The sequence below is a fragment of the Eleginops maclovinus genome, chromosome 13, assembly GCF_036324505.1.
Source record: "Eleginops maclovinus isolate JMC-PN-2008 ecotype Puerto Natales chromosome 13, JC_Emac_rtc_rv5, whole genome shotgun sequence".
In the NCBI taxonomy this organism is placed as follows: domain Eukaryota; kingdom Metazoa; phylum Chordata; class Actinopteri; order Perciformes; family Eleginopidae; genus Eleginops; species Eleginops maclovinus.
In genome coordinates, this window is record NC_086361.1 from 7953517 (window position 1) to 7979377 (window position 25861).

Below are 25861 nucleotides of genomic sequence, written 5' to 3' on the forward strand. Positions count from 1 at the left end.
TTAATTTTAATACAAAACGTTTCTGTAATTGTTTTAAATGTTATCCTCTTATATAATATTGTCAAATAGGAATAGCTGATTGATACACACTATTTTATAAAAGATGCTTAGACTGCCCATGAACTTGAAGCAGGTTTTTTGATGGTAAGGTGTGCTCCCTGAAGAAGTCTAAATAACTAAACAGTCAAAATGTAAACTTGAATCATCCAATTAAGCAGCTATCCAAAACAAATTACATTTAGGAGCTGTTCAAAATTGGATTGAAGTTAAAATGCATTCCAAGCAGCTTTGAGACGGAACAAGGAATGTTAAATATTTGGAATAAATATTTATCTGTTATTTGTATTTATACATCAGCTAACGAGTACTTACAGAAAAAAACTGTACATTATGAAAACTTTTTGTACGGCTATTATATCCATATTTTGTCTGAGTGGTGTACATAAACTACATACATATTAAAACACGTCAAAATGTGTAAGATCGGTACATTTAGGCAGATTATCAGTGAACTTTAACTTAAGTCATACATTTAACTATAAAATGTTGTATCTGATATACTTTAACAGGAGGGGTCCTTTGCTAAGATTAAAGTTATATTTATGTAGTGATCTTTCCCTGTCCTTACATTAAGTATTAACATCTAAAAACACACACAGTAAACTAGAGCAGAAGGTCACTTTACTCTAATGTGAATGGCCTGCGTAAACCGCCTCCCCCCCCAACTGACCACAAACAAATTCTTTATAACATTTTTTTATTTAGGTCCCAAAAAACCATCATAATAACATTATATCAATAATATTAATACAGAAATTGAAAAAAGGAGGAAAAAAAAAATAAAATAGCTTTTCTGTCCACAGCCTCGAAGTTAGGTAAGGGATTCGATCCTCCAGAAAAACTCTGTTTAAAGTCTGTTTAGGGGGGGGACGTGAACTTGGCGTGGCTTCAAGCTTGAGCGCGCTGTCCATCATTCTGCTGTGCACCAATCAGGAATGTCGAGGTGAGGCAGGGGGTTGGTTTTCGAGGTAAAGCGCAGATTTTCAGTCTACTGCTGCGACATCTGGAGGAGGAAAACAGGAGGAAGAAAGTCACTTTTATTAATGATTGGATATTAAAAAAGGGAATAGTTATACATTTTGGGACACAGGGTCATTATCGTTCCAGTAAATGTAAAAACGCAACAGATGAAAATTCTAAATAATCTATTGTAGCACTTTCTCTGATGTAGAACTGGTGAGAGCTCATTCGCTTGAAAACAATTAAACAAATACAAGTTAGCACCAAACACGTGTCTTAAAAGCGCAAATTCAAACATTTTTGTAATAAGGTATAGTTGTATGCAAGACACAATAATCCTTTCAAACTTATTAATTGTCAAAGTATAACAAAAACGAAGCGGAATGGGTTTTTCGGCTGGTAAAGCTCGTCAGTATGTAAACTGTTGGTTGTCACGGTTACTACCCGACTGGTAAATGCTTTACTGCAGTGTGAAAATGCTGCCTGACTCCGCACAGCGCTGAGATAAGTCCCCGACCGTCCGGGCTCTGTACCTGTTGAGTCTGTGACTGTGACTGGGACTGTGTCTGTGTCTCGGGTCCTCGACTCGCCAGCCGGCTCAGGATATTCCTCTCTGACATCTGGAGTCGCACAGCAACCGGCGGTATCCGGGCGATGGTTGCCGGGAGGCGGGTGACATCCGCCTTCATGTCGCTCAGCAGCTCTTCCAACTGCTTCAGCACTGAGAGAGGGAGGGAGAGATAAGAAGTTATAGACACTCACCCACTGCACGGTTTGTTTGGTCAAACAGATTTGATTGCTTATTTGAATTCTGTTTATTTTATGCCACGTTTTTAATTAGAAAATACTTTAATTTCCTTCCAGTGCAATAGATTTTATCTCAAAGATTTTCCATCGCCCTCTCATTGTGTTTACGCAATTTTACCACCTTATGGTCACACTAACTTGTGCTATTTTCAAAGTTTAGAAAGATAAGAGAAAAAAGATTGAAACTTGTAAGAATTAAGAGTCAAAAGTAAGAATTAAGAGTCAAAAGTAAGAATTAAGAGTCAAAAGTAAGAATTAAGAGTCGTTTAAGCATTTACATTTTTCAAATAAAACGAAAATAAATCAAAAACCTTTAAAACATGAGCTAAAGGACGTGACTTTCTGTTGAAATGAACCTGAAACCTCATCAGACTGGCCAACAAATGAGTTAGACTTGATCTGCTTGTTTATGTTTGCCTGCCTCCTGCCTTGTTTCTCACCTTTGTGTAGGACGGCGTTGGCCGGTTTGTTCCCGGACATGGACTCCTTGCTGAGGTGCTGGTGGGACTCGGCCAGACACTCCACCTCGCTGAAGCGGGTGTTGAGGGCCATGGAGGGGTGGGAGGGGTCCTCGGACATGTTGAGGTAGGCGGCGCGACGCAGCTGCTCTTCGATCACCAGCGCCTGCTCCAACAGCTGGAAGGAGAGGGAACAGAGGGTTTTAAGAGTTCTCTGACTATGACAAAGGTGGAATAAAGTTTACCATTTTCCTTTTAACGGTTCCCTGATCTGTTGACACTTCAATTTTCTCCTTCCTTTGAATATCCTTAAGGTTTAATGTTCTGTTATTTTACTTTACAGCACTTTAGTCAACTCTGTTTGAACTAAATATGCTTTGTTAATAAACTTGATATGATTTTAAAAGTATTTATTTTCATAAAGGTAGAATTGTATCTATATTATTACGGGTAATTATTTTCTATTAAATGTAGAGATGCATAGATGGATTCAAATGAGATGTATGATGACAGTTTTTGTCAATTGATTAACATAGAAGAATGAAAGATTATAGATTATTAAAAACAGGATTAACTGCTAAAACAATAGGCCAAAGGTAATTTTAGAAGAACTCTTCCCTAATCAGTGTTTTCGCTCAATTCATAAAAAGGTAAGCCTACCTTGAACCTCCTGGCAAGGAACTTGTTCTTTATTTCCAGGAAGTTTCCTCGGTTCATCTCTCCCTTGAAAGGCTCGTTGAGGATGGCGAACTTCACGTCGTTCTGGATGTCCTGCCAGCGAGCGTAACCATGTCTTGGGGGAGGGTCGGGGTCAAGGGCAACAACCACAAGTCTTCATCTCAAAACAGCAATTCTCAATTTACAAAAACCCCGCCTTCCATAATCACATCCGAGAGCCAATCACAGGTAGGAAAAGGATACTGTATGATGCCAGCCAGCAGCCAGTAGTCATGACGACGGTGCCAGATCTCATTGGTTTTCTTGGTAACGGTGGCAGCGCGCTCCTCGTTCTGCCACAGAGAGTGAAGCTCTGCAGGAAGAGAAATGATGGTTAGGACATTTCAAACTTTTATTTTGTTTGAGTGTGTGTGTGTGTGTGTGTGTGTGTGTGTGTGTGTGTGTGTGTGTGTGTGTGTGTGTGTGTGTGTGTGTGTGTGTGTGTGTGTGTGTGTACCTGTGAATCCTCCGTCAGCAATGTTGAACATGAATCTGGTCTTGGCCTTCTTCTTTTCCTCGCTGGCGGCAGCGGAAACCACTGCGGCGGCCGTGGCAGCAGTGATGGTCGGCGTGGCGGTCGAGGCTGCGCTCTCCTTGCTGCTGTCTCCGTTCTGCAGCTTGGTCGCCTCCTCTGGCTTCTGAAGTTCCTTCTCCTCCTTCAGATCCACTGCAGGAGGTGAAAGGAAACATGGTTAATGAGTGGCATGAAGCAGGGAGGGGGAGTCAGCAGATAGCGAGGTGATACTGAGATCTGATAAGGTATTTTCAGTTTACTCTCCGTCCTGTATGAAATGTTTAAAAAAGGGGTTTATTACCCTTCTTTTCATCTGCAGGAGAAGTGTCCATCTTCTCTTCTTTCTTTTCTTCTTCCTTCTTTTCTTCTGCTGCAAAAAAGAGATTGAAACATGTTAATAAAGGAGAAATGAAAGCCGTAACGACAGTGAAAACATCTTAAATCAATACAAGGGTTTTACCTTTGATCTCTGGGTCCACAGGTTTCACCTCTGACCCCTCTGGCTTTGTCTCTGCAGGCGACTTGGTTTCCTCTCCTCCCTCTGGACTCTTCTTCTCGCTCTCTCCTTCCTTCTCCTTATCGCCTTCCTTCTCTCCCTCCTTCTCTTTAACGCTCTCTGTTTCTCCATTGCTCGGTTTCTCCGTCTCCATTGGCTCCTCTCCGTTCTTCTTAGCCTCCGGCTCCACTGAGGGAGTTTTCTCGTCATCGTCTGGGATGGAGATCACCTGAAGGGAGCACGGAGGGAATTTGGTGACACATCTTGGAAAAATAAATCTGTTCAGAACTCACTTGAATGAATCTCGTTTTTACCTCGTTGTTGCTCTTTGCTGACTCTTTGCCGTTCTTCTCCGCCTCGCCCTCTTTCTTAACCTCCTTCTCTGCGTCTTTCTCTGCGTCCTTCACTGCTTCCTCGTTCTTTGAAGTGGATTCGTCAACTACGCAGACACACATTTATTCATTATGTTGATTTAAACCAACATCCCCTTAGGTAAGTTAGTAGAGTGTGTGTTGTAGAGCGTCCAGTGAGTGGAAGTGTGCCTTACCTGGAGCAGGTGTGTTGGGCTGTGTGTCGGCGGGGGTTCCGGTGGACGGGGTTTTCCCTGGGGAGTCGGGCTGAGCCACGGCCTTCTTGTTTTCTTCCAGCTCAGCCATCCAGGGCATCGACCACTGACCGTTTACATGCTCGAATTCCTGAACCTAGAAACCATGAAGACGACAGACGTCACGAGGGCTCAAAATGACCAACATTTAAAACGTCAATTAGGACAGCAGCAAATGTTAAGCTTATACACAATACTGCTTATATTATTTTCTCTAATAGATTTTGATCAATCAAAACATTAAAAATGATCATTAATTGCCATTTCTTGCTTTTATTTGTGTACCAACACTACAAATCAATTCCCTTAAAGGCTAATAAAGAAGGGCAATCACAAGCAACCTACTCAAAATTACAAAGAAATTTGCAGATGTATTGAGCTGAACCTATCATCATTGTTGTGGTAGGTCAATTTGAATTTGCTCATTTGTACTACAAAATTAAGTGGCTGCATCGAGTCTTGTCGCAACAATATGTTGAAAACTTGAAAAACGTTTTAATCAGGTGAAGAAAAGACGATTAAGGGTGGCATTGTTCAGTCAGTTCTATGTCCATTTATGTGTTGCAAAAAAATGAGAACAGTAACTAAGTAAGGGCTGTGTTTGTTACCTTTTTACGAATGAGTGACATAACACCGATGCGGGTCAGGACGTGTTGCCGTGACAACCCTTCTCTGGGGACACCGTCTGCAAAGGTCTCGGCCCCATCGGCTCCGGGCTCACAGAGGTGACGCATAAACAGAGAGACGTACGCCCTGAGAGGAAGGCGGAGAAGGAAAGATTAATGACAGATACAAGAAGAAAACAAATGAAAAGAAGACAAACACATCCGGTCATTTTAAAATATGCAGATATGTTTAGTGGTCTAAACAACAACAATGCAACAAATACAAAAGATGGTTAGGACCATTAGCCATTCGTCAAACTGTTATTTAAGGTCTTTAAAGTGTTACTGTCTTTCACCTAATAATTAGAGTCACAGGGTTCATATTTTTTAGACATTTCTGGGCTTCTTACTTGAACTCTTTCTCAGATTTCCCTCGCAGGTCCCGGACCAGCCACTGGGTGGTGAATGCATCTTGGGGAGGCATCCCATAACGCATCACTGCGTTCAGGAAGGCCTTCCTCTGCCGAGAGTTGAAACCCAACACCTGGGAAGCAGAAGGAAGGTAACGGCTTTATATACAGACTCAAAATGATGCAACACTTTTTAGAAATGTGATGATGTTGTGTAAGAGGCGAAGAACATATAGTCCCGGGGGCGGCTCACCTCGATGTTGCCTCCCACCCTGGCCAGCAGGGGGGGCAGCGGCTTGTCTCTGTCGTTCCTCAGGCCTTTCCTGTTCGGCCTGCGAGAGTTGGCTGCACAGAGGAAATAGATGTGATTAATATACAGATAAAGACAGATACTCTGCGCTTATATATGTGATGTAAAATAATGTATGAAGTATTTTATATAAGTTTGGAGCTACTTAATGAAAGGTATGGCGATATATTATTAAAAGTTAAATATTATTGCGGAGAAAACATGAGATTTAGACGGCATATTGTTCCGTTAACAGTTCTTACCTTCTGTTCGCTCATCAAAGTCCTCGTCTCCCTCCTCAGATGCCACAGAATAATCTGATTGGCCGTCAGACTGGTCATCCTGCCAATCAGCTGCAAGAGAAAAACAACAAGACAGTCCAATAAGACTTCAAAAAGGAACCATTTTCACAAAGCTTTTGAAAGGATCTAAAACGTGCATAATCTAAATAAATATCATTAATGAACTCATATATTTGTCACTGGGTAAAATAATCACACCCAAGAATGAATATGGTTATTAATAACGGGGGAAGAGATAAACTTCTGTTATTATTTTTATAACCTGTGTCTTTGCTGCTGTTGCACATGACACAAACAGCTGCTGAGTGTCTTTAATGGCCATTTTCCTCACTGTGTGCGTGTGGGCGGGACCGGCATTTTATTTCTTCTACTAAACAAGCTAAGATTATGGCATTTCTGTGTAGTGCATTATGGGTAATGTAGTCTCTTGATTCAAGAGGCAACCCCCATCCAGCTAAATCTGGGACATACAGCATGGCATTTCTAAGTTACGCAAATAGAGGCTGGTACTATCCTTCAAGACTTTGAGTAGAACATTTGTTTGTAGGATAAACTATAGAAGATTGTAAGGATTTAATATAATTTCCTAGATAAAAATGATACTTTTCTAGTTAGAAAAGTAAAGTTCGATATCAATGGATATTTAAATGTGTCCTATCTTGAGGATTGTATTCGCAACAGTATACATGTTTCTCTTCAGCAGAGTGTAGCGCGGTTAACAGCAGGTTTAGAGAAAAAGCCTGATTGGAGAATATCAGGAAGGGTGGATGCTATTTAAATTTGTACATTTGTCACATGTTATAACAAAGTTGGCAGAATGAACTTAAACCAACTTGAATGCTAGTAGTAAAAAAAAGCTGCCGTGTTTACCTCTGCTCTTACCTCGGTCTTCCTGAGAACCGTCGTTGTAATTGACCTGTTTGCGGATACGTTTGCCCTTGCCCAGGTTACGGGCAAGGTCCTCCTGCTGCTGCTCGTAGTGATGACGCAGCAGCTTCTCCCAGTAGTCTGGATCCACACTCTCCTCCTGCTTGATGACCTCTCGCTGCACCTCTTCCTCCTGAGTGAAAGGAGAAAAAGAAGGAAAAAGCTTGAGGACAAGAGTAACAGAGCAACATTTCCCAAGTTCCTGTGGGAATCTGTGATGTCATTCTCTCGGTATATCAGTCTATAGGGGGCTAATTTCAGAAGCTAATCCAGTCTCCCAATTTAGACTGTGGTAAATCAGGATTCCTATGTACATCTTTGCTCCACAGACACTCACCTCCTCCTCCTCGTCTTTGACCACATACTGAGCCACCTTGAAGGAGCTCAGGTACTCGTTCATGCTGGCCAGCTCCGTGTCGTCGGTAGCGTCCTGGTTCCTGTCCAGCAGACGGTCGATGGCCTTGTCGTCGTAGTGGATGACGCTGCTGTCTTCCTCTTTGTTCTTGTTCTCTCCTGAACACACAAACACCCGTTACAAAAGAAACACCTCACTTCTAAACACCTTCATGCTCCAACACATGTGTCTGCTCTGCATATCAGAATTGTTTCAACCCTCACCTAAACTGCCATATAACTCGTCCTTGAAGAGCTGCTCTGTTCCGAACTTGAGGATGTCGTCCAGTTCCTGCTTGGACATGGAACCAGTCTTGGATCCAAGACCGGGTCGGACCACCAAGTGAGTCAGCATCATCTTTTTCTTGGCAACCTGTACAGAGGACAGGGAGAAGAAAATTAAGCCAGATGGAAGCAACTAGTCAGCAGAATTGCTAAACAGTGGTTGACATTCAAAATAAACATCGTCAGGTTTCTGAGTGTTGCTTCGTCCTGCTCACCTGAGTAATCCTCTCCTCCACAGAGGCCTTGGTGACGAAGCGGTAGATCATCACCTTCTTGTTCTGACCGATACGATGAGCTCTGCTGAAGGCCTGGACACAGGGGAAGAGTTTTCATGAACAGTTCAAAAAAGATCTTTACAAAAAGGAGCTTCATTACAAAGTGTCTCTGGAACTTTACAGTAAATATGTATGTTGAGTTGTGCACCATGTATGTTGAGTTGTTGGAGGAGTATGGGATATAAGATTTTCATTGCCAACATATACGTTGTATATGCTGTGCATATGGCCAATAAAACCTTGAAACAGTGTGCAATAGGCCAGATAAATGTCAAATTAATTGAGGACTTTTTCTAGATTTTCAGAGAGGTTCACGAAAAATGTCTTCCCTAAGCATCTCTTTATTATTTAATCAAATAGATGGAACAGCTGCTGTACCTGGATGTCGTTGTGGGGGTTCCAGTCAGAGTCGTAAATGACGACGGTGTCGGCCGTGGCCAGGTTGATACCCAGACCTCCAGCCCTCGTTGACAGCAGGAAGGCAAACTGCTGAGCGCCAGGAGCTGAAGGAAAGACAAACAAAAAATATGTTCACAGAAATCCTACACCTGTGAAATCACCTTCCTTTAAGCCACTGGGAACTTTGAAACAATATATCAAGTATAGCGTCCTTTAAAAAGGGGCCTTATGGTGCTTTTTTGAGTTTCCCTTTCCTTTAGTATGTTATATAGGTTTTTGTGCATGTAAACGGTCTGCAAAGGCTAAAATCCCAAATCTCCCTCCAGAGGAACTTTCTCTCCCACACACTTCCCCCCCTGCCTGAAATGCATCCATTGAAGTCTACTTGTAGTTTACTTCCGTAACATAATGACATCACTATGCAACACTCGTTCTTCTATTGGCTAGTGCTCCAACACTTTGTCAGTGCTAGGCTAAGGGGCTTCTCTAAGCGTTTGACCAATCACAACAGAGCCAGCTAACCAAACAGACTGGGCTCTGCTGAGCAGCTGAACTCTCTCTTTAAAAGGACTCTTCTGCAAAAGAGAACAACAAATAGGTCGAGTTCTTGTCCCCCGGTCTCACCGTTGAAGCGATCAATAGCTTCCTGTCTCATCCCGCCAGTGATCCCTCCATCAATCCTCTCGTACTTGTAGCCCTCGTTCTCTAGGAAGTCTTCGAGCAAGTCCAACATCTTGGTCATCTGCAGCAAAAGACAGAGGAGGAAAAGCTGGTGAGATGTCTTTCTTTTAAAGAGAGAAATGTTCCCACTAATTTACAACCTTGTTTTCTGAGTCAGTCCTTAAAAGGAAGTCTTACCTGAGAGAAGATGAGCACTCTGTGTCCTCCATTCTTCAGCTTCCTCATCATCTTCTGCAGTAACGTCAGTTTCCCGGCAGCCTTTGTGAGAGCGTTGCCATCATACATCCCGTTGGGAATCTTTGGAGCTTCCTGTTTGGAGGGACCAATCAAACATTAAAATCAGTAAAAATGTAACCTTTCTAGAAGAAATGTTTCGGAAAACTACAATCTAGCTCAATTTCAATGCAGAGTTCTAAAACATCCTTTCAATTATTGTAATCTAAAGTTTTTAGATCTTAATAGCAACATTAATAGGCTCTTACAATAGCTGCGGCGGGGAAGAGGTAGGGGTGGTTGCAGCATTTCTTGAGGTCCATGACGACGTTGAGCAGAGAAACCTGGTTTCCTCCTCCTTTGGTGTTCAGAGCTTCAAAGTTTTTCGTCAGGATAAATTTGTAGTATTTCCTGAAGATAGACAACACAGACGATGTAAGCTCTCCTTTTAAAAATATACTTCCTTATTTGTAGAACTGTAGATCGTTTTAAAAGAACATCGTGTAAAATGTTCAAATCGAAACGCAACTCACTTCTGCAGAGGGCTGAGCTCCACTCGGACGATGAGCTCGGTCTTGGAGGGCATGTGTTTGAAGACGTCGGCCTTCAGCCTCCTGAGCATGTGCGGACCCAGCATGTCGTGCAGCTTCTTGATCTGGTCTTCCTTTGCGATGTCGGCAAACTCCTCCAGGAAGATCTCCAGTTTGCTGCAAACAGAGAGCTGATATGTTAAGTGCACTGATGACAGAACGTACACCTCAGTTGCGCTGTTATGTATAATTTGCCAGAACTCTCTTCAATTATTTAACTTTGATTTAGAAGTTCAAAAACCTCAAATTAGCACAGCTGACAACATACACATCTGAAAGGTCAGGTGAAGCTACATTTGACAAAAAAAAACATTTCTGACAAAGCATTTTTTTCTTGTAGACACTCTCCTAATTCAGATTTTCTCTTTAAACTACGAGATATGTTTAACATTTAAGATCCTATGCACCTCTGAAGCACACCTGGAAATTCAAGAAAATAGTCAAATTTAAATGTGTTATGGTTTCATGATCTGGGGAAAAAGGTACAAGGTTCTTTAAATCAAAGCTCAACATTGACCAACTCCACCACTGAGACGTAGATAGTGGTTTATATATATATATATATATATATATATATATATATATATAATATGAGACAGGACCTGAGTGTAGGACCTACCTGAATCTCTCAGGTGTGAGGAAGTTGAGCAGGTGGAAAAGCTCCTCCAGGTTGTTCTGCAGAGGCGTTCCAGTCAGCAGCAGTTTGTGCTGCAGAGGGTAGTTGTTCAACACCCGGAAAAACTACAGACAGAAATCAAAGGACAACATGTGAGCAACAGCTTGAGCTTCAGTTTGACTACAGTAGCTGCAGTATGCATACGCGTCAGAACTGTTTTAATCAACCACATTTCTAAGCATGTTATAGATTCATCTTTAACTTGATTATTTTTTACAAGAAAATGTACATGATCCTCCAAAAAACTGTGTTAAATAAAAACGTAAACATTCATTATTTTGTATCCTATAACCTGAACTCTCTATTCTGTCATTTAGGGACTGCTTTGTAAAACATGCATCCTATCATTCTCCTTAGTGATTCGGTTGTCCGTACCTTGGACTGGTTGTTTTTTAGTCTGTGGGCCTCGTCCACCACCAGGCAGGCCCAGTCTATGGAGCCAAGGATGGCCATGTCGATGGTGATCAGCTCGTAGGAGGTCAGGAGGACATGGAACTTGACCGACGAGTCTTTCTATAGGAGGTAATCAACACAAAAACATGTTAAAGCATATATTTATGTGAATTAAACAGATTTATTTGAAGGATTTCCTGTATCCGAGTCTCTTACCCTCATCCTGGAGGCTTTCTTCCCTCCTCGGATGGCGTTGTCCTCGAAGGAGAACTCATTTTCCCTGATGACGGCTCGGCTGTCTTTGTCACCGACGTACGTCACCACGTACATGTCAGGGGGCCCACATCTCAAACTCTCTCTCCCAGTTGATGATGGTGGATAGTGGGGCGCTGACCAGGAACGGCCCTTTAGAGTGGCCCTGCAGGTGAAGAGAGGAAGTCATATCAACTCCATCATTTCAAAATTATAGAGACTAACTCTTTGTTTCAAACTAGAAATTAGGAGAGCAGAATGTCATGAATGACAGAAAATCTAAAAAGGGTCATCTCGGCTTTAAATCCCCAAAACATGTTTATAAAACAAAACAGACGGATAAAGCCATCAAAATATCTGTGGTTTAAAATGAGATCATCCAATTAAGATTAAAAAGCACTCCAAGCGTCTTGCTGCTCTGACAGGAAGTGTCTTCTGTCCTCCACCCTTTAGGTGGCAGCATCTGCAAACATGATCAGTGTCAGGGTATGTTTTGTGTTTGAGATCGAACTTAATGTCGTCAGATTTCACCTGACAGACAAAATGGCTGGATGGTTCCTGGCCAATAGGAGGACAGCTACTTATTGACAGCTCTACACAGGAAGGCTCGGACCAGACTGAGGAGCCAAACATGCAATAAAAAAAGGTCAAATTAACTATTTAAAACTAAATATGAAACCGATTTCATAAAGATAATGGAGAGGACAACCTTTCAAGTCAAAGCTATATTTAAATGAATATGCTGAGCCCATGTTTCCACAAAAGCGGTTGATAAGAATTATCAACAAAGCATCTCACAGCCACCCACCTCTTTATAGAGCGAGTAGAGGAAGACGGCGGTCTGCACTGTCTTTCCCAACCCCATCTCGTCAGCAAGGATGGTGTCGGTGCCCTGAGCCCAGGAGAAGCGCAGCCAGTTGAGACCCTCCAGCTGGTAGGGGTGAAGCGTGCCCCCCGTGCTGTCCAGGTAATCAGGCTGTCGATCAAACTTAATGGTCGGCTGGGAACAGAGAGAAGAGATGGGACGGATTAATAACCGAATATCAGCCACAAGGAAACAGAGCTTTAAAAAAGACAACTCTTCTATAAGCTACTTAGATCTACAGTATCACAACGCACAACTATTGGTAATAACTTGATGTTTGAAATGGTCAAATTGATTTTATGGAATAACAGACCATTTTTACCTTTGTATTTTGACTGAAGTGAATTTGTCAAATGAAAAAGATGAACCGACTGATAAGAATGTTTTTTTGTTCTACATTTCTATAAATAGCGTGACAATATTCATTAAATCGGGATTCTTCTGGAAAATCGTGTAGCAAAAATCTGATATTATAAAAGCCAAACTTGGAACAGGGGTTGCAATGATTTAATTAAAACTGGTTATGTTACCAATTACTCTGCCATAAAATTAGCCTTTAAAGAAAGTGAACAGAAACACTATTTTCTAACCAGAACGCATGCAGTTCTGTGCAGAATTCTAAAAGGTTTTACTTTTTTGAAACACTTGTGTGAGTCCTAATAAAGGAAGTTAAAATGACTTACATCCACAACGGGGTTCTCTGGGGGTCTGTCGACCCGCTTCACTCGTCCTTTCACCTTGAGCTTCTTCCCGGGTTTGCCCTCATCACCCATCATCAGTTCTCTGAAACAAACATTTGTTAACTGTGTGGGTTTGGTGTTATCCTTTTAAACGCTTCAGTTTTAAAAAAGGTGAAGATGTGTGTCAGTATCTTACCTGTGGTTCCAGTACTGCAGCTTGTAGGTGTCAAACTCCGGGACGTCCATGTCGTCGGCCTCCCAGGTCGCCTGGTCGTACGCCAGCTCTCTCCACTTGATCAGGTAGTGGACGGTATTCTTCCTGTCCACACTGAACAAAAAGGAATCATTTTAATAAAAGGTTTTCCCAGGTTTGGCTGATGATTAATGACACCGATATCTAAAATATACATTGAAAGGGAGTTGGGATAAAAGTCAGCGCAAAATGTTATCTTCAATCCATTTTCCACACAATGGAAATGGCTTGTGGAGTGGAACAAAATGTAGAAGCTGTAATTAAAAGACGTTTATATAACAGATCGAAGATGGGTATGATGGGAAGTTATTTGTAGCGCTTAAAAAAGGGAGAAGACTAAAATATTTTTGATTTATTTAACAAAGTTCAAGAAAAGATTAAATGAAAGAGGCACAGAGAGGTTTGATTAAGTGTTCATTCTTTTAAAAAGAACATGTAAAAAATGGTTACTGTGACAATTTATGATAACTTTCTTTGACCTTCTCCTTGTAGTAAGTCAAATTGTGACAAGTCTGTGACGATGTGTTTACCTGTGGTTGATGACGCGGTGGATTATCAGCCACTCCATCTTGATTCCAAAGCGGAGGTATTTCTCCTCCAGCTCTGCGTACATGGGGTTCTTGCTCTTCCTCTTAACACTTGTATCCTCCTCTCCTTCGCCATTGTCGATGGGTGGCGGATCATCCATATCATTCTTACGCTGGTAGTTTCTGAACATCACCTGACAGTAAATCTCAAGCTAGAGGGGACATAAAGGGAACAAGGTTAGTGGAGGATATCATGGGTAATACCAGGGAATGCACACTTTCCTTTAAGTGTGTGTGTGTGTGTGTGTGTGTGTGTGTGTGTGTGTGTGTGTGTGTGTGTGTGTGTGTGTGTGTGTGTGTGTGTGTGTATTCCACACACCTGGAGCTCTGTGACCCAGGAGCAGTGCCAGTACGACATGTTGGACCACTTGGCGAAGAACTCCCTATCAGGCCGCCCTGCCAGCGGCAAGGGATCGGGGGCATCTGCCGGGAGGTCTGGGGGGCGGGGGACTGGTGTGGGAGGAGGAGGGTCGCCCCACCGCCATGTCAGGATCTTCTGGACTTTCCCCTTCATGCCCGGACACTGGAGGGGAAGAAAGAGAAACAAATATGTTAATGTGTCATCTCTTTTAAATCTCAGATCAGTGTAATCAGAGTCACCGTACTCCTATAGATCAGACGCTAAATCATTCATCCCTGTTGAGCCCTGATTGGCTGATGGCGACTCACCGTGCAGCGGGGGCAGATCCACTCTCCGTTGGGGATCTCTGGGAGCGGCGGGTTGAGACAGTGGATGTGGTACGACGAGGGGCAGGAGTCGCAGCAGAGCAGCTCTCCACCATCTTTACACACCCTGCAGAACTCCATGTGGTGGTCGTCCTCCTCCATCTCTCCAGTGTCAACGATGTCCTCCTCACCTTCGGAAACCTCCTCTCTGGCCTCCCACTGGATGCCCTCCTTCTCCTGGGAAAAAAAAGAGAAGGAAACAGCAGGTGTAAACAAAGAGTGTTGAGTTCAACTGAAAGAAATTATAATTGAAATTGAAGGTTGATGGTTTACCAACAGATTTGGTTTTCAATGCTTCTCATTTTGTGCCTGTGTAAGCAGTGGTGTAATGCATTCTGGTAGCAATGAGGTGCAGAGACAGGACTTCAATTTGGCAATAACATTAGGTTTATTTAATGTTATGCTTTATTTAAATGAGGGTTCTCCAGTTTAAAACTTTTACAATATCATATAATTGTCTAGCTAAAACAAAGCCAGATCCAGCAACTGCATCGCTTTTATCGCCTCAATTTAAAAAAGTAATAATATTGCACCATATTGGATATCGGAGCGCGGACAGCAGATTATTTGAGGTATTCCATACAGATTTCTATTAGAGAGTCAGTCCTTAAACCTAATAATCTAAGTATGTTTCTTACGCAGTGTGGGCAGCTCCAGGTGCCCTCGGGAGCCTTCTCCATGTCGGGGTCCAGGCAGACCATGTGGTACGCTCGGGGGCAGGTGTCACACAGGATGATCTCTCCGCCCTGCTGGCAAACCTCACAGTAGTCTTGGTGATCCGTCTCATAGCCGTCCCCTTCCTCTGCTTCTGAAACCAACAGAGAAACTTTTTTTTTTTACCCAAACACCTCTGAACATTTAGCCCTGAGGCGCAGGGTGTGAAATCTGCTGTGATCCAGGATCAGCATTTATGACCCTCTGCTGTGTGTTGTGATGTTGTTTGAGAAGGGAAAGCCCACAAGGTGAGTCAGTTTTTCCCTTTCAAGACATTTCCTCTTTTACACTGACGGACTGAAATTCAAGAGTTTTATGATGAAATCTATCTGGGTGAATAGATCTCGATAAACATCATTTTAAAGAAGCGATATTGCAATTTTTAAAAGATGCATTTGCAAAACACTTCCCAAAGAAACAGTTTTCAGATATGGAGGGCTTAATGCTCATGTGACTTTCAACTCAAGTCCTCCGAGACTCAACAAAACACGGTTAAAAGGATTTTCACACTGAAGCAGCAGCATCTCATGGGGACTCGTTGACCTCTTTAGTTCTCCATATGAATTCCTGTGACGTTGTCTTAGAGCTACAGAGGATGCGTCAGTAAGCAGCCACCCAGTCCAAGATGCCGTCCTAAATATAGTTATCACTCAGCTGACTCTTTCACAGTGACTAATGTGTGTGTGTGTGGGACTCCTCCTCCAGTTGTGCATTCCACAGGATGGTTTAACTTGAACGCAGTCATTACTATCCAGCACTATGCGTTAATCTGCAATCTGTAGGCTCTATCTGCAGCTGCAACAGGTAGAGATCTGTGGCTGACTCATAAAAGCAGGAAACCTTCAGGGTAACTGGTTCAACTCCCACAGGTTACAAACTGAAACAAACTGCGTATTCACTGTGACGGTACTGGAAAAAAACGAGCAAAAACCACAATGATCCACAGGACAACAATAAATAAGTTTACAATCAGCTTTCACACCCTACTCGTCTCGTCCCCAGAGCAGGCAAGCGTACCTTTCTTTTTCTTGGGTTTGCTCTTGGACGGCTTCTTTTTGCTGCGGCTGCTGCGGCTGTTGGATCCCTCCGAGACAGAGACACTGTTCGTGCTGCCGTCCTCGAAATCGCTGTCTACTTCAGGCTCGTCCTCCTCGCTCTGAAACGCCAACCTCTCGTTTAAAATACAGCTCACAGCCAAACATTTCAACTGTATGTAGGCCGCAAACAATTTTTTTAAGAAGCAGGAGACAAAGCAGAGTGGAGGTGGAACGTACCGATGAGCGTTTCCGCTTGCTGTTGAAGCCTCCGAGTTTGATTTTGAGAGGAGCCACTTTCTTTGTCTTGGCACTATTTTTCTTGTCTGCTGGTTTAGGTGTTGGTTTTGACTTTTTGCGGGCGTTAGGGCCTGTCGACACAAAACAGAAAGGCAGAGGTCAGTCACACACACAGAGGATAGGATAAAGATCAGACTGAAAACAGTTTGGGCAGTTCTTTTAGAAAAGGCAACTGTTGCATCATCGACCCCTGCCCCTCCCCACTGTACCTTTGCCTTCCTTTGTCTTGGCCTTTCGTAGAGGCGGTGGAGGGGGCTGTGGAGGCTCTACTGGAGCAGGCGCTGCTGCAATGACCGGGGCGGCCTCCGCCACCATGGTGTCGACCGCAGCCGGCACGTTAGCGGTGGCCAGGGCTGCGTTAGCAGCAGCGGCTCCTCTCAGGGGGTTGTTGGTGCTGAACTCGCGCCACTTGGCACCAAGAACCATCATCATCTTGGACACAGCGATCTTGGGGTTCTTGGCTGCGATGAGGGGCCTGGAGGTGAGGGGAAGCCAGCTCATTAAAAATGTAACCAAACATAAATGAACATAAATATTTGGCCAATTCAGCATTATCCCAAAACTGGTTGAAGAGTAGGAAAAAAAGTAGACAATCAGTGGTTTTGTGGAATAAAGAGGATCTTAGTTCCTACCTGACGAATTGGCTGAAGGCCTTGTAGTTGGTCAAAGAGCGGTAATCTTCCTCAGTGAAGACGTGGTCGATGTCCTCCATGCCCCAGTCATCAAGGAGCTGGGATGACGTCTTTGGCTCCTACAGGAAACAATAAGCTCAGTTAGTATGATGTTGTACAGTTTACGATTGTATGAACTAAATTGCTAAAACTGCTTACTGAAATAGAAAAACAAAAAAAATGAAGGCTTTTAACGTGACATCGTATGATTCAGAACGTGCTGTTACCCATCACACCAGAATCGTTATGATCATATGCAGGTAAATCACTGAAACAACAACAGTCTTCTGTTCTCATAAAAAACATCAGTCCTAGAGACTCTAATAATAGTCTTAGTCTGTGCACCGCTGGCTTCTCACTACCACTTTAACTCAGTAAGTGAGGGTCGTAATCGATACTAATCCAATCAATTTATTCGATGACCAGAGTGTGGAGGAGAACCTGGTCTAGCAGACGAGCCGTAACATGTGCGGCGCTGTTGTAATTCAATATGAGCATTAGAGTGCCAGGTGTGTTTCTGACCATTATTATTCAAACATCTCGTGTCAAAAGCTCTTGCTGGATGAGTATAGTGACTGATCCCGATCTGACCAAAAAGAGGTCTGCATTTCAGCGTAGATCTCAAACAAAAGACTAAACACTTTCCATGTAGAGGTTTTCAAAACAGGCAGTGCTGCGTACCATCCTTGTTAATCAGAAATACAACTAGCAGAATTGTAATAATGATGCTTCAATGGCTCTATCAGACACCTGGTCAACCTTTGCATGGATTTCAGTGGCCAGTGAAGAGGGTTTAGAATAAGGGATGAGCAAACCAACAAAATAAAGGATTGTATAAGTGTATTTTGATTCATCTGACACACTGACCCACTTAGATTTTAAAGATAATAACATTAAATGGCATGGTGACATAGTCATTATAAATGAAAAGCCCAGGATCAAAGCTTGTTTACAAGTCAAAAAACTAACAAATATTCAGTTAATCTGTCACAAAAGACAGAGAGAAGCAGCAAATCCTGCGCGTTTTGAATCCTGATCCAAAAACGCATCTTTACGTTGACTAAATGGCTTAATGTCAAAAGTAGATGGCTAAAAAGTCGCTTCATTTCCTCCTATTTTAACTAATTTCTTACAGAGATGTTTCCGCTAAAAGTTAAAAACGGCCTAAGCGGGTGAGCAATAACTGCGCCTCCCCAAATCATTGTAATTCCCACCGTCTTCCAGAACCGACTGCAGAAAAGATTGAGGGCGGCTTTAACAATGAATCAAAATGTGTTTATCTAACCAAAAAAAAAGGGTCAAGAACGCAGTGCGGTGCTAGGCAAGGTTGCTATGGTAACAACATATATGCCTTACAACGCCTGCCCCAGACGCACACACCCCACACCAGCCCTTGCATAAGTGTCATTAACTACAAGGCCCCCTATTGGCCGCCGGGCTCCGAGTCCACCAGACACGGCTCTTTGTTTAACCGTCTCGTATCGTATCTGCGTTTGTCAAAGCGCGACGACTGCATTACAGGTACAGAGCCAACAGGCGCTCGTCACGGTGCAAAGAAAAGGCTGTTACAGAAGGGATCTTACTAATAAAGACATTTGGTGGTTAGAAATTGGAGTAAACCATTAAACTGAAAAAAGGTAGCCCTGTTTCCTGTCCATATGCATTGTTTGGTTGTCACACAGCACACAAAAGATCTACCATGCCAGCAGTTTTGCAGGTTTCAGCCCATTAACATCAAGTCGCAGATAATTTATAGATGTTTTTAAGACATTTTATAAGCACTTTTCTATCAGTTCAAGGAGAATATTGTTGTGAGTCGTCTTTTTGATTTAATACTACATCAGGGGTCGCCCCCTTTACCCCACTTAAATGATTTGCACAAAACTCTTTCCCCCACACTCAAGCTGTACATCTCCCTCTTTCTCATGAGCCTGCTTTTCATGTTCAGCCACCTGCCATGATGAGGTTTGTTTATAAGATTTATTGTGAAAATGTTACACATGGCAGGCAATTTAATTAGATTCTATTGTGCAAAAATGACTATAACTCAGAGTTCTTGGGTTTTCTGCGGGTCAGGGAAGACTGTGTCTGCTTATGGCGTAAACGTTGTTTCAGGGGCTTTTTAACATTGAAAAACAACAAATTATTCCTGGCTAATTCTTCACTAAGATTATTGCCATCACTACTAATGCCCCCCAAAGCACACTTTTCCTCACCGAGCTGTCGTCATCATCATCGTCGTCATCTTCCTCGGGCTCTGGGTCTTTCTTCTTGGAGCTGCTCCTCTCTGCCCCCGAACTGCTCCTCTTCTTTTCTTTGCCGCTGCTGCCTCTCTTTTTCTTTTTGCGTCCTGGAGTGTAGTCACTGCCTTCACTGTCAGAGCGCTGGACTGCGCTGCCTTCTTCAGCCTCCTCCACCGGGCCCACATCCATGGCCTCTGGGGAGCTGATGGGGAGCTCCTGAAGAAAGAGAGAAAAGACAGAAGTTAGCTAAGAGAGAACACAATGTTTAAGAACGAGGAAGCAGGTTTCCAGGTGGATGAAATTCTCTTCCAAGGGTAGAAATGACTGATGAAGCAGATTTTTTGAGCAAAAGAGATTATAAAAGATGTTGGAAATTTAAATGTGGAAGAAGAGCAAAAGTCTTTTGGTTTGTACATTACATAAAAACATTAGTCTTATAGTCTAATCGTCTTTTTAGTTCTCAAATCATACAAGATAAATAATACAATTACTATAGAGTTTTGCTATTTAGTCTGCAGACAGTCCTGCTTTCAAGTGTGTGTGAAGCTTAATGAAAGTGTTCAAGTTGTTTGTTTTTTCGTGTGTGCTAAATGCCTGTAGCTACATCACACACACACACACACACACACACACACACACACACACACACACACACACACACACACACACACACACACACACACACACACACACACACACACACACACACACACACACACACACACACACACACACACACACACACACACACACACACACACACACACACACACACACACACACACACACACACACACACACACACACACACACACACACACACACACACACACACACACACACACACACACACACACACACACACACACACACACACACACCTCTCTGCGTGAGCGCCTCTTGCTGCCCTTGCTCTCTTTGCTCTTCTTTGCCTTCTTCTTCTTCTTCACCTTTGGAGTCTCATTCTCCGAGATCTCCTCTTCCTCCTCATCGTCTGCAAATCAAGATATTTCATTATTTTAGATAAACAGCAGAGTTGTGTTGTCTTTTATTTGGGCCGTGTGATAAAACAACTGAACGTAAACATACATATCCTGCCTCTGAAAAAGGTGGTCCGGAGTCCGGGTTTATTGTTTTAGTAGTTGAACAGTATACACGTAATCTTAAGAGACTCGTGTGCCTGCATGCTGCTGGTTGACAGAAGAAGGACATCGGGCCAACGGGAGGACCACGCGGGAATCAAAAATGAGCTCCATCTAGCGCTCCAACAAGGGTACCATAACTGACTAACATCCCGGGTACTTTTATTTCTTTTGTTTTGAACCGAGTCGTGGAATATGTGTTGTTGTTATTAAGTTGACATGTTATTAAAGTAAAGTGTATACAGATTGACAATCATTTCAGGTACAGTTCGGGTATTTCTGATAATCGAATATTTCTCCGATGGTAATCAGAGTGGGGGCTCTAGAGCTGATATTTGGAGTTGCATGGGAGATTTATTATTTTGCAGTATAGCTACGGTCTATCGCCGTGCTACCTGAGGGCTTTTAGTGACCAAAGTGAGAACCCTAGATAGGAGAGCTTATAGTAGATCCCACCACAGCTCCTCCATGCTCGTAGTACAGTCCCGGTTTACTTAACCTGTCCTGAGCTAAGTGGTTGGGAGGGCTACATAACCAAGTAAACATCTCATCTTGTCATTGAGCAGCTTCTTCACTGGTACTCGGAATTTAGAAAAGTAAGAATCCATTTTAAAAATGCATGTCCTGCCTGTTTAGTTTAAGTCCTCAGATTGAGAGCTATTTAACTGCTGTTTTTTAATAACAAGTAATATTTTTGTTGCGACATTCAACATCACATTATTTCCTCATGTCAGGGAGCATCAGTAGGAGGCTTCCATCATGGCTCAAAGATTGCCGTCATCTCTGAATATGAGACAGATTGATTAATGACGTGTATTCCTGTATAAAGGATCACTACTACCAGGATGCCACATTTTCCTTTTTGCAGTGGCCAACTAGCTGTTCATTTTCGGTTTAAACACAAATCAGGGAACAAAGTCTGGTTTTAAGGAATAATTTAGCCTGCTTTCCAGCCCTACCAGACTGCAACCACATTCACTTGGTGTCAAATGGCACTTGAGTGCTCCATGATTACATGGCTAGAATGAAAACTTGCAGGAGATCCAGGAACCAAGACTAGTAGAGGATAAGCTAGTGGTCTGGGTTACTACTCCATTTTATAAGTGACCCTTAGGGAGGAGATTCAAATCAGTTTTGCTCTAGTGGTTAAAACTGTCATTTACAACTGATGAGTCATAATTTACCACACCCTCCTGCAGGGCCTTATGGCGGTGGGATACAACTCCAGTATTTAGCAAGGCCTCAGTGGCTCCAAAAAGAAGTGCACTTAAGACCTACTAATGTAATCAACTATGGTAAAAAGTAAATGGCAAGCAGCCATTAAGATGCACCTGGTGAGGAAGACACTTAAATGTGATGAGCTTTTCAGGTCATAACAAGCTGTATGTGAGCATTTGGGTGAACACCTGAAAGTTCCAGTGGGGAAAACATTGTTTTTCTACTTGACGTTATTAGAAGTCAGAGGTTTGTATAAAAACCAAGGCCTGGTTTTTGAAAGAAATCTTAGGGGCTCTTTCGCACCTACATTGTACGATCCAAACTTTCAGGTTGCTGTTTGATCCTGACCAACATTAGAGATTCAGAGCCAGTTACAGAACTTCTTGCTATAGAAGCCCCTTTGTGGAGCAGCTCAGTGTAAAGAGTGTGTATAAGAGCAATGCCTCTCCTAAACACAAAAGGTAAAGACACCGTGTTTATTCGTATACGCGAGGACGGGAGAACCCATATACTAACCAATCAATTGCAAGTTTAGGAACATGCAGCTCACATAGGTGATGATGACAGGAAATAGATATCACGTATAGTTGTTTGGTTGGCTTGTATAATTGCAATGTGAAACCAAAACTAAAAGGATAAAAAGTGTAAGCTCCCCAACACTAAAATGATCTTAATCCACATACTTACAGTGGGTTTAAATACCAGAAAAGGGGGCCCTGAGCTGTAGTCTAAAAAATCGGAACATACACAAAAACTGGTATTTGTAGCTTAAAAGGACTTCAAAATGATTTTCAATTTGTCGCAGTTGGAAGGCATCAACTTGGACTGCCGGACTGTAATGGACATTATTTATCTGTCAATATACAAACTACATTATTAACTATAAACCAGTTAGTTGAATGTAACTAAGTATCTTTACTCAACACGGTAATTAAACAACAACGAAGTACTTTTAGTTTACCTTTATAAGCAAATTTATACTTTTACATTTAAGAAGGGAAATATTGCTTTTTTTTAATCAACTACTTAATTTTACAAATGTGGTACCTTTTCAGAGCTCAAATTTAAAGTGTATACAAAAATACAAATCTTCATCTTCTAAAATGTTAAACCAGGAAGGAAAATAAGGCTCTCACTTTAACATGCTACTATTTTGATGTTTGCTTTAGTATCATGTATGATGCTTGTAAAATTGCATTGATAATTGTATGCTGTACTGTGAGAGTGTTTTGTTTTTTTGCCAGTGCCATAAACATATTCCCATTTTATGGACAATAAAATACTCTGAATCTTATAATTAATAAAAATCATCCCATCAATCACATTGACTGTTCAGAAGAACAATAACCTGCCTTTATATCCACAAATGTAGACGATTTTGCACATCCTTTTTAAGGCTTCTCTCCCGGTTTGCACAATGTTTTGTTTATGCAGCATCACTTTACATATTTAAAAAAGGTTTGTTGTCTGTGACAAGCGTTTAAAATGTTCGATTAGATTTTAGCTCTTAAAGCTAACGTGCGGGACTACTTGTTCTCAACGCTTCCACCGTGTACGCTGCGCGTGCTCGTTACTATTATACAAACTGTAAACAATGCGATCTTACGCCACACCAGTTTAGTAGCTTTTCAGAAGATATAACAGCCAGAAACGATTAAGAGTATGTTTTACTATAATGTTTTATTTGTACTTTTTCCACACACTCAAACAGAGTGCGCTGGCCATGAGGAGGGGAACGCAGCAGAACGTCATCCGCAGCTTCAGCGCTAACTGGCTGCTGCCTCCATCTTGTCATCGACACGTAAATAACACCGGTAGCAGGCTAACCGCTAGGCCCCGGGAACTTGCCGGTGAGTCGGCGTGACTTGACGACAATGCAGCTTTCAGACACACTGCATCAGGATGTAATTGGGGTAACAGCGTTTTTCTGTTGAGGTTTTAACTCTAAACAGCAGAATAGCCGCGGAAAAACAGGGTTTGCTGATGTTGCCGCTAACATTAGCTACCCGGTAGTTAGCAGCATTGACTAGCATAGCTAACGATACATGATTGATATGAATGCAAAGAACCCACATCTGCTCATGCTAACATACAACCAGTGTGAACATTAGCAATTTCAGCTAACAAATGAGCTTCGTCTTACCGTGCATTAAACGGTCCTCGGGGGCTCCATAATCATCTCTGTCATCCTCGCTTCCAGACATAGCGGACAGCAGAAAACTTTCTATTTAGTTAGCTAAGAGTTTAGCTAACTAAATAAAGTTTTTTATTGTTAGGATAATCCAGAGTTCTGACCCAGTCTTGCCTGTGTCCCAGGTTGTGTTGTGTTAGTGAGTTGAGGGCAGCCGGCCAGGATTCGACAAGGGAAATAAGAACAAAAAGAGAAAACGGAAGTGAATAATTGGTTCCAAAAAAAGCATTCAATACAAAGCACCCGGTAAAAGCAACACAGACACTCACCGCATGGACTTTTTGACACAATACATATAAGTTTATCAAGCTACCAAGTGGGACATCTCACAGGGATGATCACCCTCACTCACTCCATCTCTGCTGACATGCCATCTTGCCACAATCGTTAGTTTCCGTGCCATTAGCATGCGTGCTAGCCGAGCTTGACCGGCGGCCAGCTTCAGATTTGAGACAAACTAAAAGAAACCCAAGCGCTCACACTCTTTACATCTCGTCTTAAAATATATCGGTTTAGCAACTACCGGCGACCGACGTTATCTCACCAACACCATCCTTACCCTTTCTCAAGTAGATTTTTCAAACAATAAAACCAAAAACTGAGATACTCACAACTTGATTCACACAGCTTCCAAAAACAGTAACTCCAAGCTCACTTTATCTATGAATCAATACTTGGAAGCTTTGTATGTTAAGGTAACGGTAGCGTTATACATACAATTTAAATATATTTCCGTGTTTTTTGTAGGCAGCGTGTGCGCACGACGCCGTCTCCTCTTTCTCTCCCTCGCACACTACACACACCCCGCGCGCGCGTACACACACACAAAGAGATCAGGGGGCAGGCATCCCATAATATTCCCCCCCCCCTTCCGCACACACATACACACACTTCATTCACCCCTCCCCCACTCTGCATAGTTACCTTGCAACGTACAGACCATAATAGTCAACTCACCCCCTCCCTCTCCTACAGTCTCTTCCCCATTCCTCCGTGCACCCCCCCCACACCTCCACCCCCTCCCTTAGCAACCAGGGTTACCATGGTGACGCTCACCCCCTCCCACACCCATGTGGCATCCCATAATAGTAATGAGCGCAGTCACTGACATCCCTCAATAAGCATAACTCCAAAAAAGAGAGAGATAGGAGAAAGGAGGGGAGAAAGGAAAAAAAAGGAAAAACGTCACATGGCAACTGTGTGTGCCACATGACTGCTTAACTTGAGTGTGCATGTTTGCATGTATGCGCATGCACTGTACTGTATATGCGCCTGGCTGCACAAGATGTAGCTATAATGCAAAGGCTGATGCCCTCTTTAAAAAGCATATTTGGTTTACCAAAAGTATGGGGACACTGAGGGACCCAGGTGTTACCCCCATGAGCTCATTATGAGCTGATATATACCGTTGCTTCATATGCATGACTCACCATAATGGCAATAATGTCATCAGCACTCATGAAGGCCAATCATGTATTGCTGATAAGGGGTGGGGGAAAGTTTAGTGAACAGGTGAGTGTGAGAAGTTAAAAAGTCAGTTTATGTGCACTGCCCTGTAGAGAAGAGGTCACAGAGGTCAAACTGTAGTCAAAACCTTCCAAGTCTGCTGCTTTAAACCCCCCCTCAAAACAAGAAACAGGGAGCCCAGAAGTACAAGAGCCAAGCCAACAGCTGAGTTAAGCTGGCTGCACATACACACACTAATACACACACACTGGCTTGCTCCACATGCTGCTTGGAAATACATTGCAGTCAATGGTGGGAAAAACGTCTGGGTCCTAGACAGTTTTTTCCCACCATTAACTTACTAGTGCATTCAGACTGTGGAACAAAATACAGAACCGGAGTGTGGCAGAGAGGCTTCTGAATGAAGTTTTACCTCATGGGAAATCAACATTGTACATGTCAGTTAATGGGGAGTCCTGTATTCG

General features: G+C 42.7%; 1 protein-coding gene across 1 annotated transcript; it reads right to left on the reverse strand.

The window, feature by feature from the left end:
* Positions 1-740: 740 nt before the first annotated feature.
* LOC134875012 (chromodomain-helicase-DNA-binding protein 4-like) lies at positions 741-24760 on the reverse strand. The gene is given in 42 exon segments (XM_063899393.1): positions 741-1063; positions 1554-1741; positions 2268-2463; positions 2946-3078; positions 3207-3315; positions 3460-3669; positions 3818-3886; positions 3977-4241; positions 4327-4451; positions 4560-4713; positions 5225-5369; positions 5632-5765; positions 5885-5976; positions 6184-6273; positions 7105-7282; positions 7487-7662; positions 7768-7915; positions 8043-8135; positions 8481-8605; positions 9126-9243; positions 9360-9491; positions 9665-9806; positions 9929-10102; positions 10605-10726; positions 11037-11174; positions 11271-11390; positions 11392-11472; positions 12115-12306; positions 12855-12954; positions 13048-13179; positions 13635-13843; positions 14011-14214; positions 14361-14594; positions 15056-15225; positions 16149-16287; positions 16406-16536; positions 16675-16940; positions 17098-17216; positions 19353-19595; positions 20261-20373; positions 23883-24044; positions 24542-24760. Coding segments are annotated over 41 exon segments (5985 nt in total). The 5' UTR covers positions 23944-24044; positions 24542-24760; the 3' UTR covers positions 741-1048.
* Between the last annotated feature and the right edge of the window lie 1101 nt (positions 24761-25861).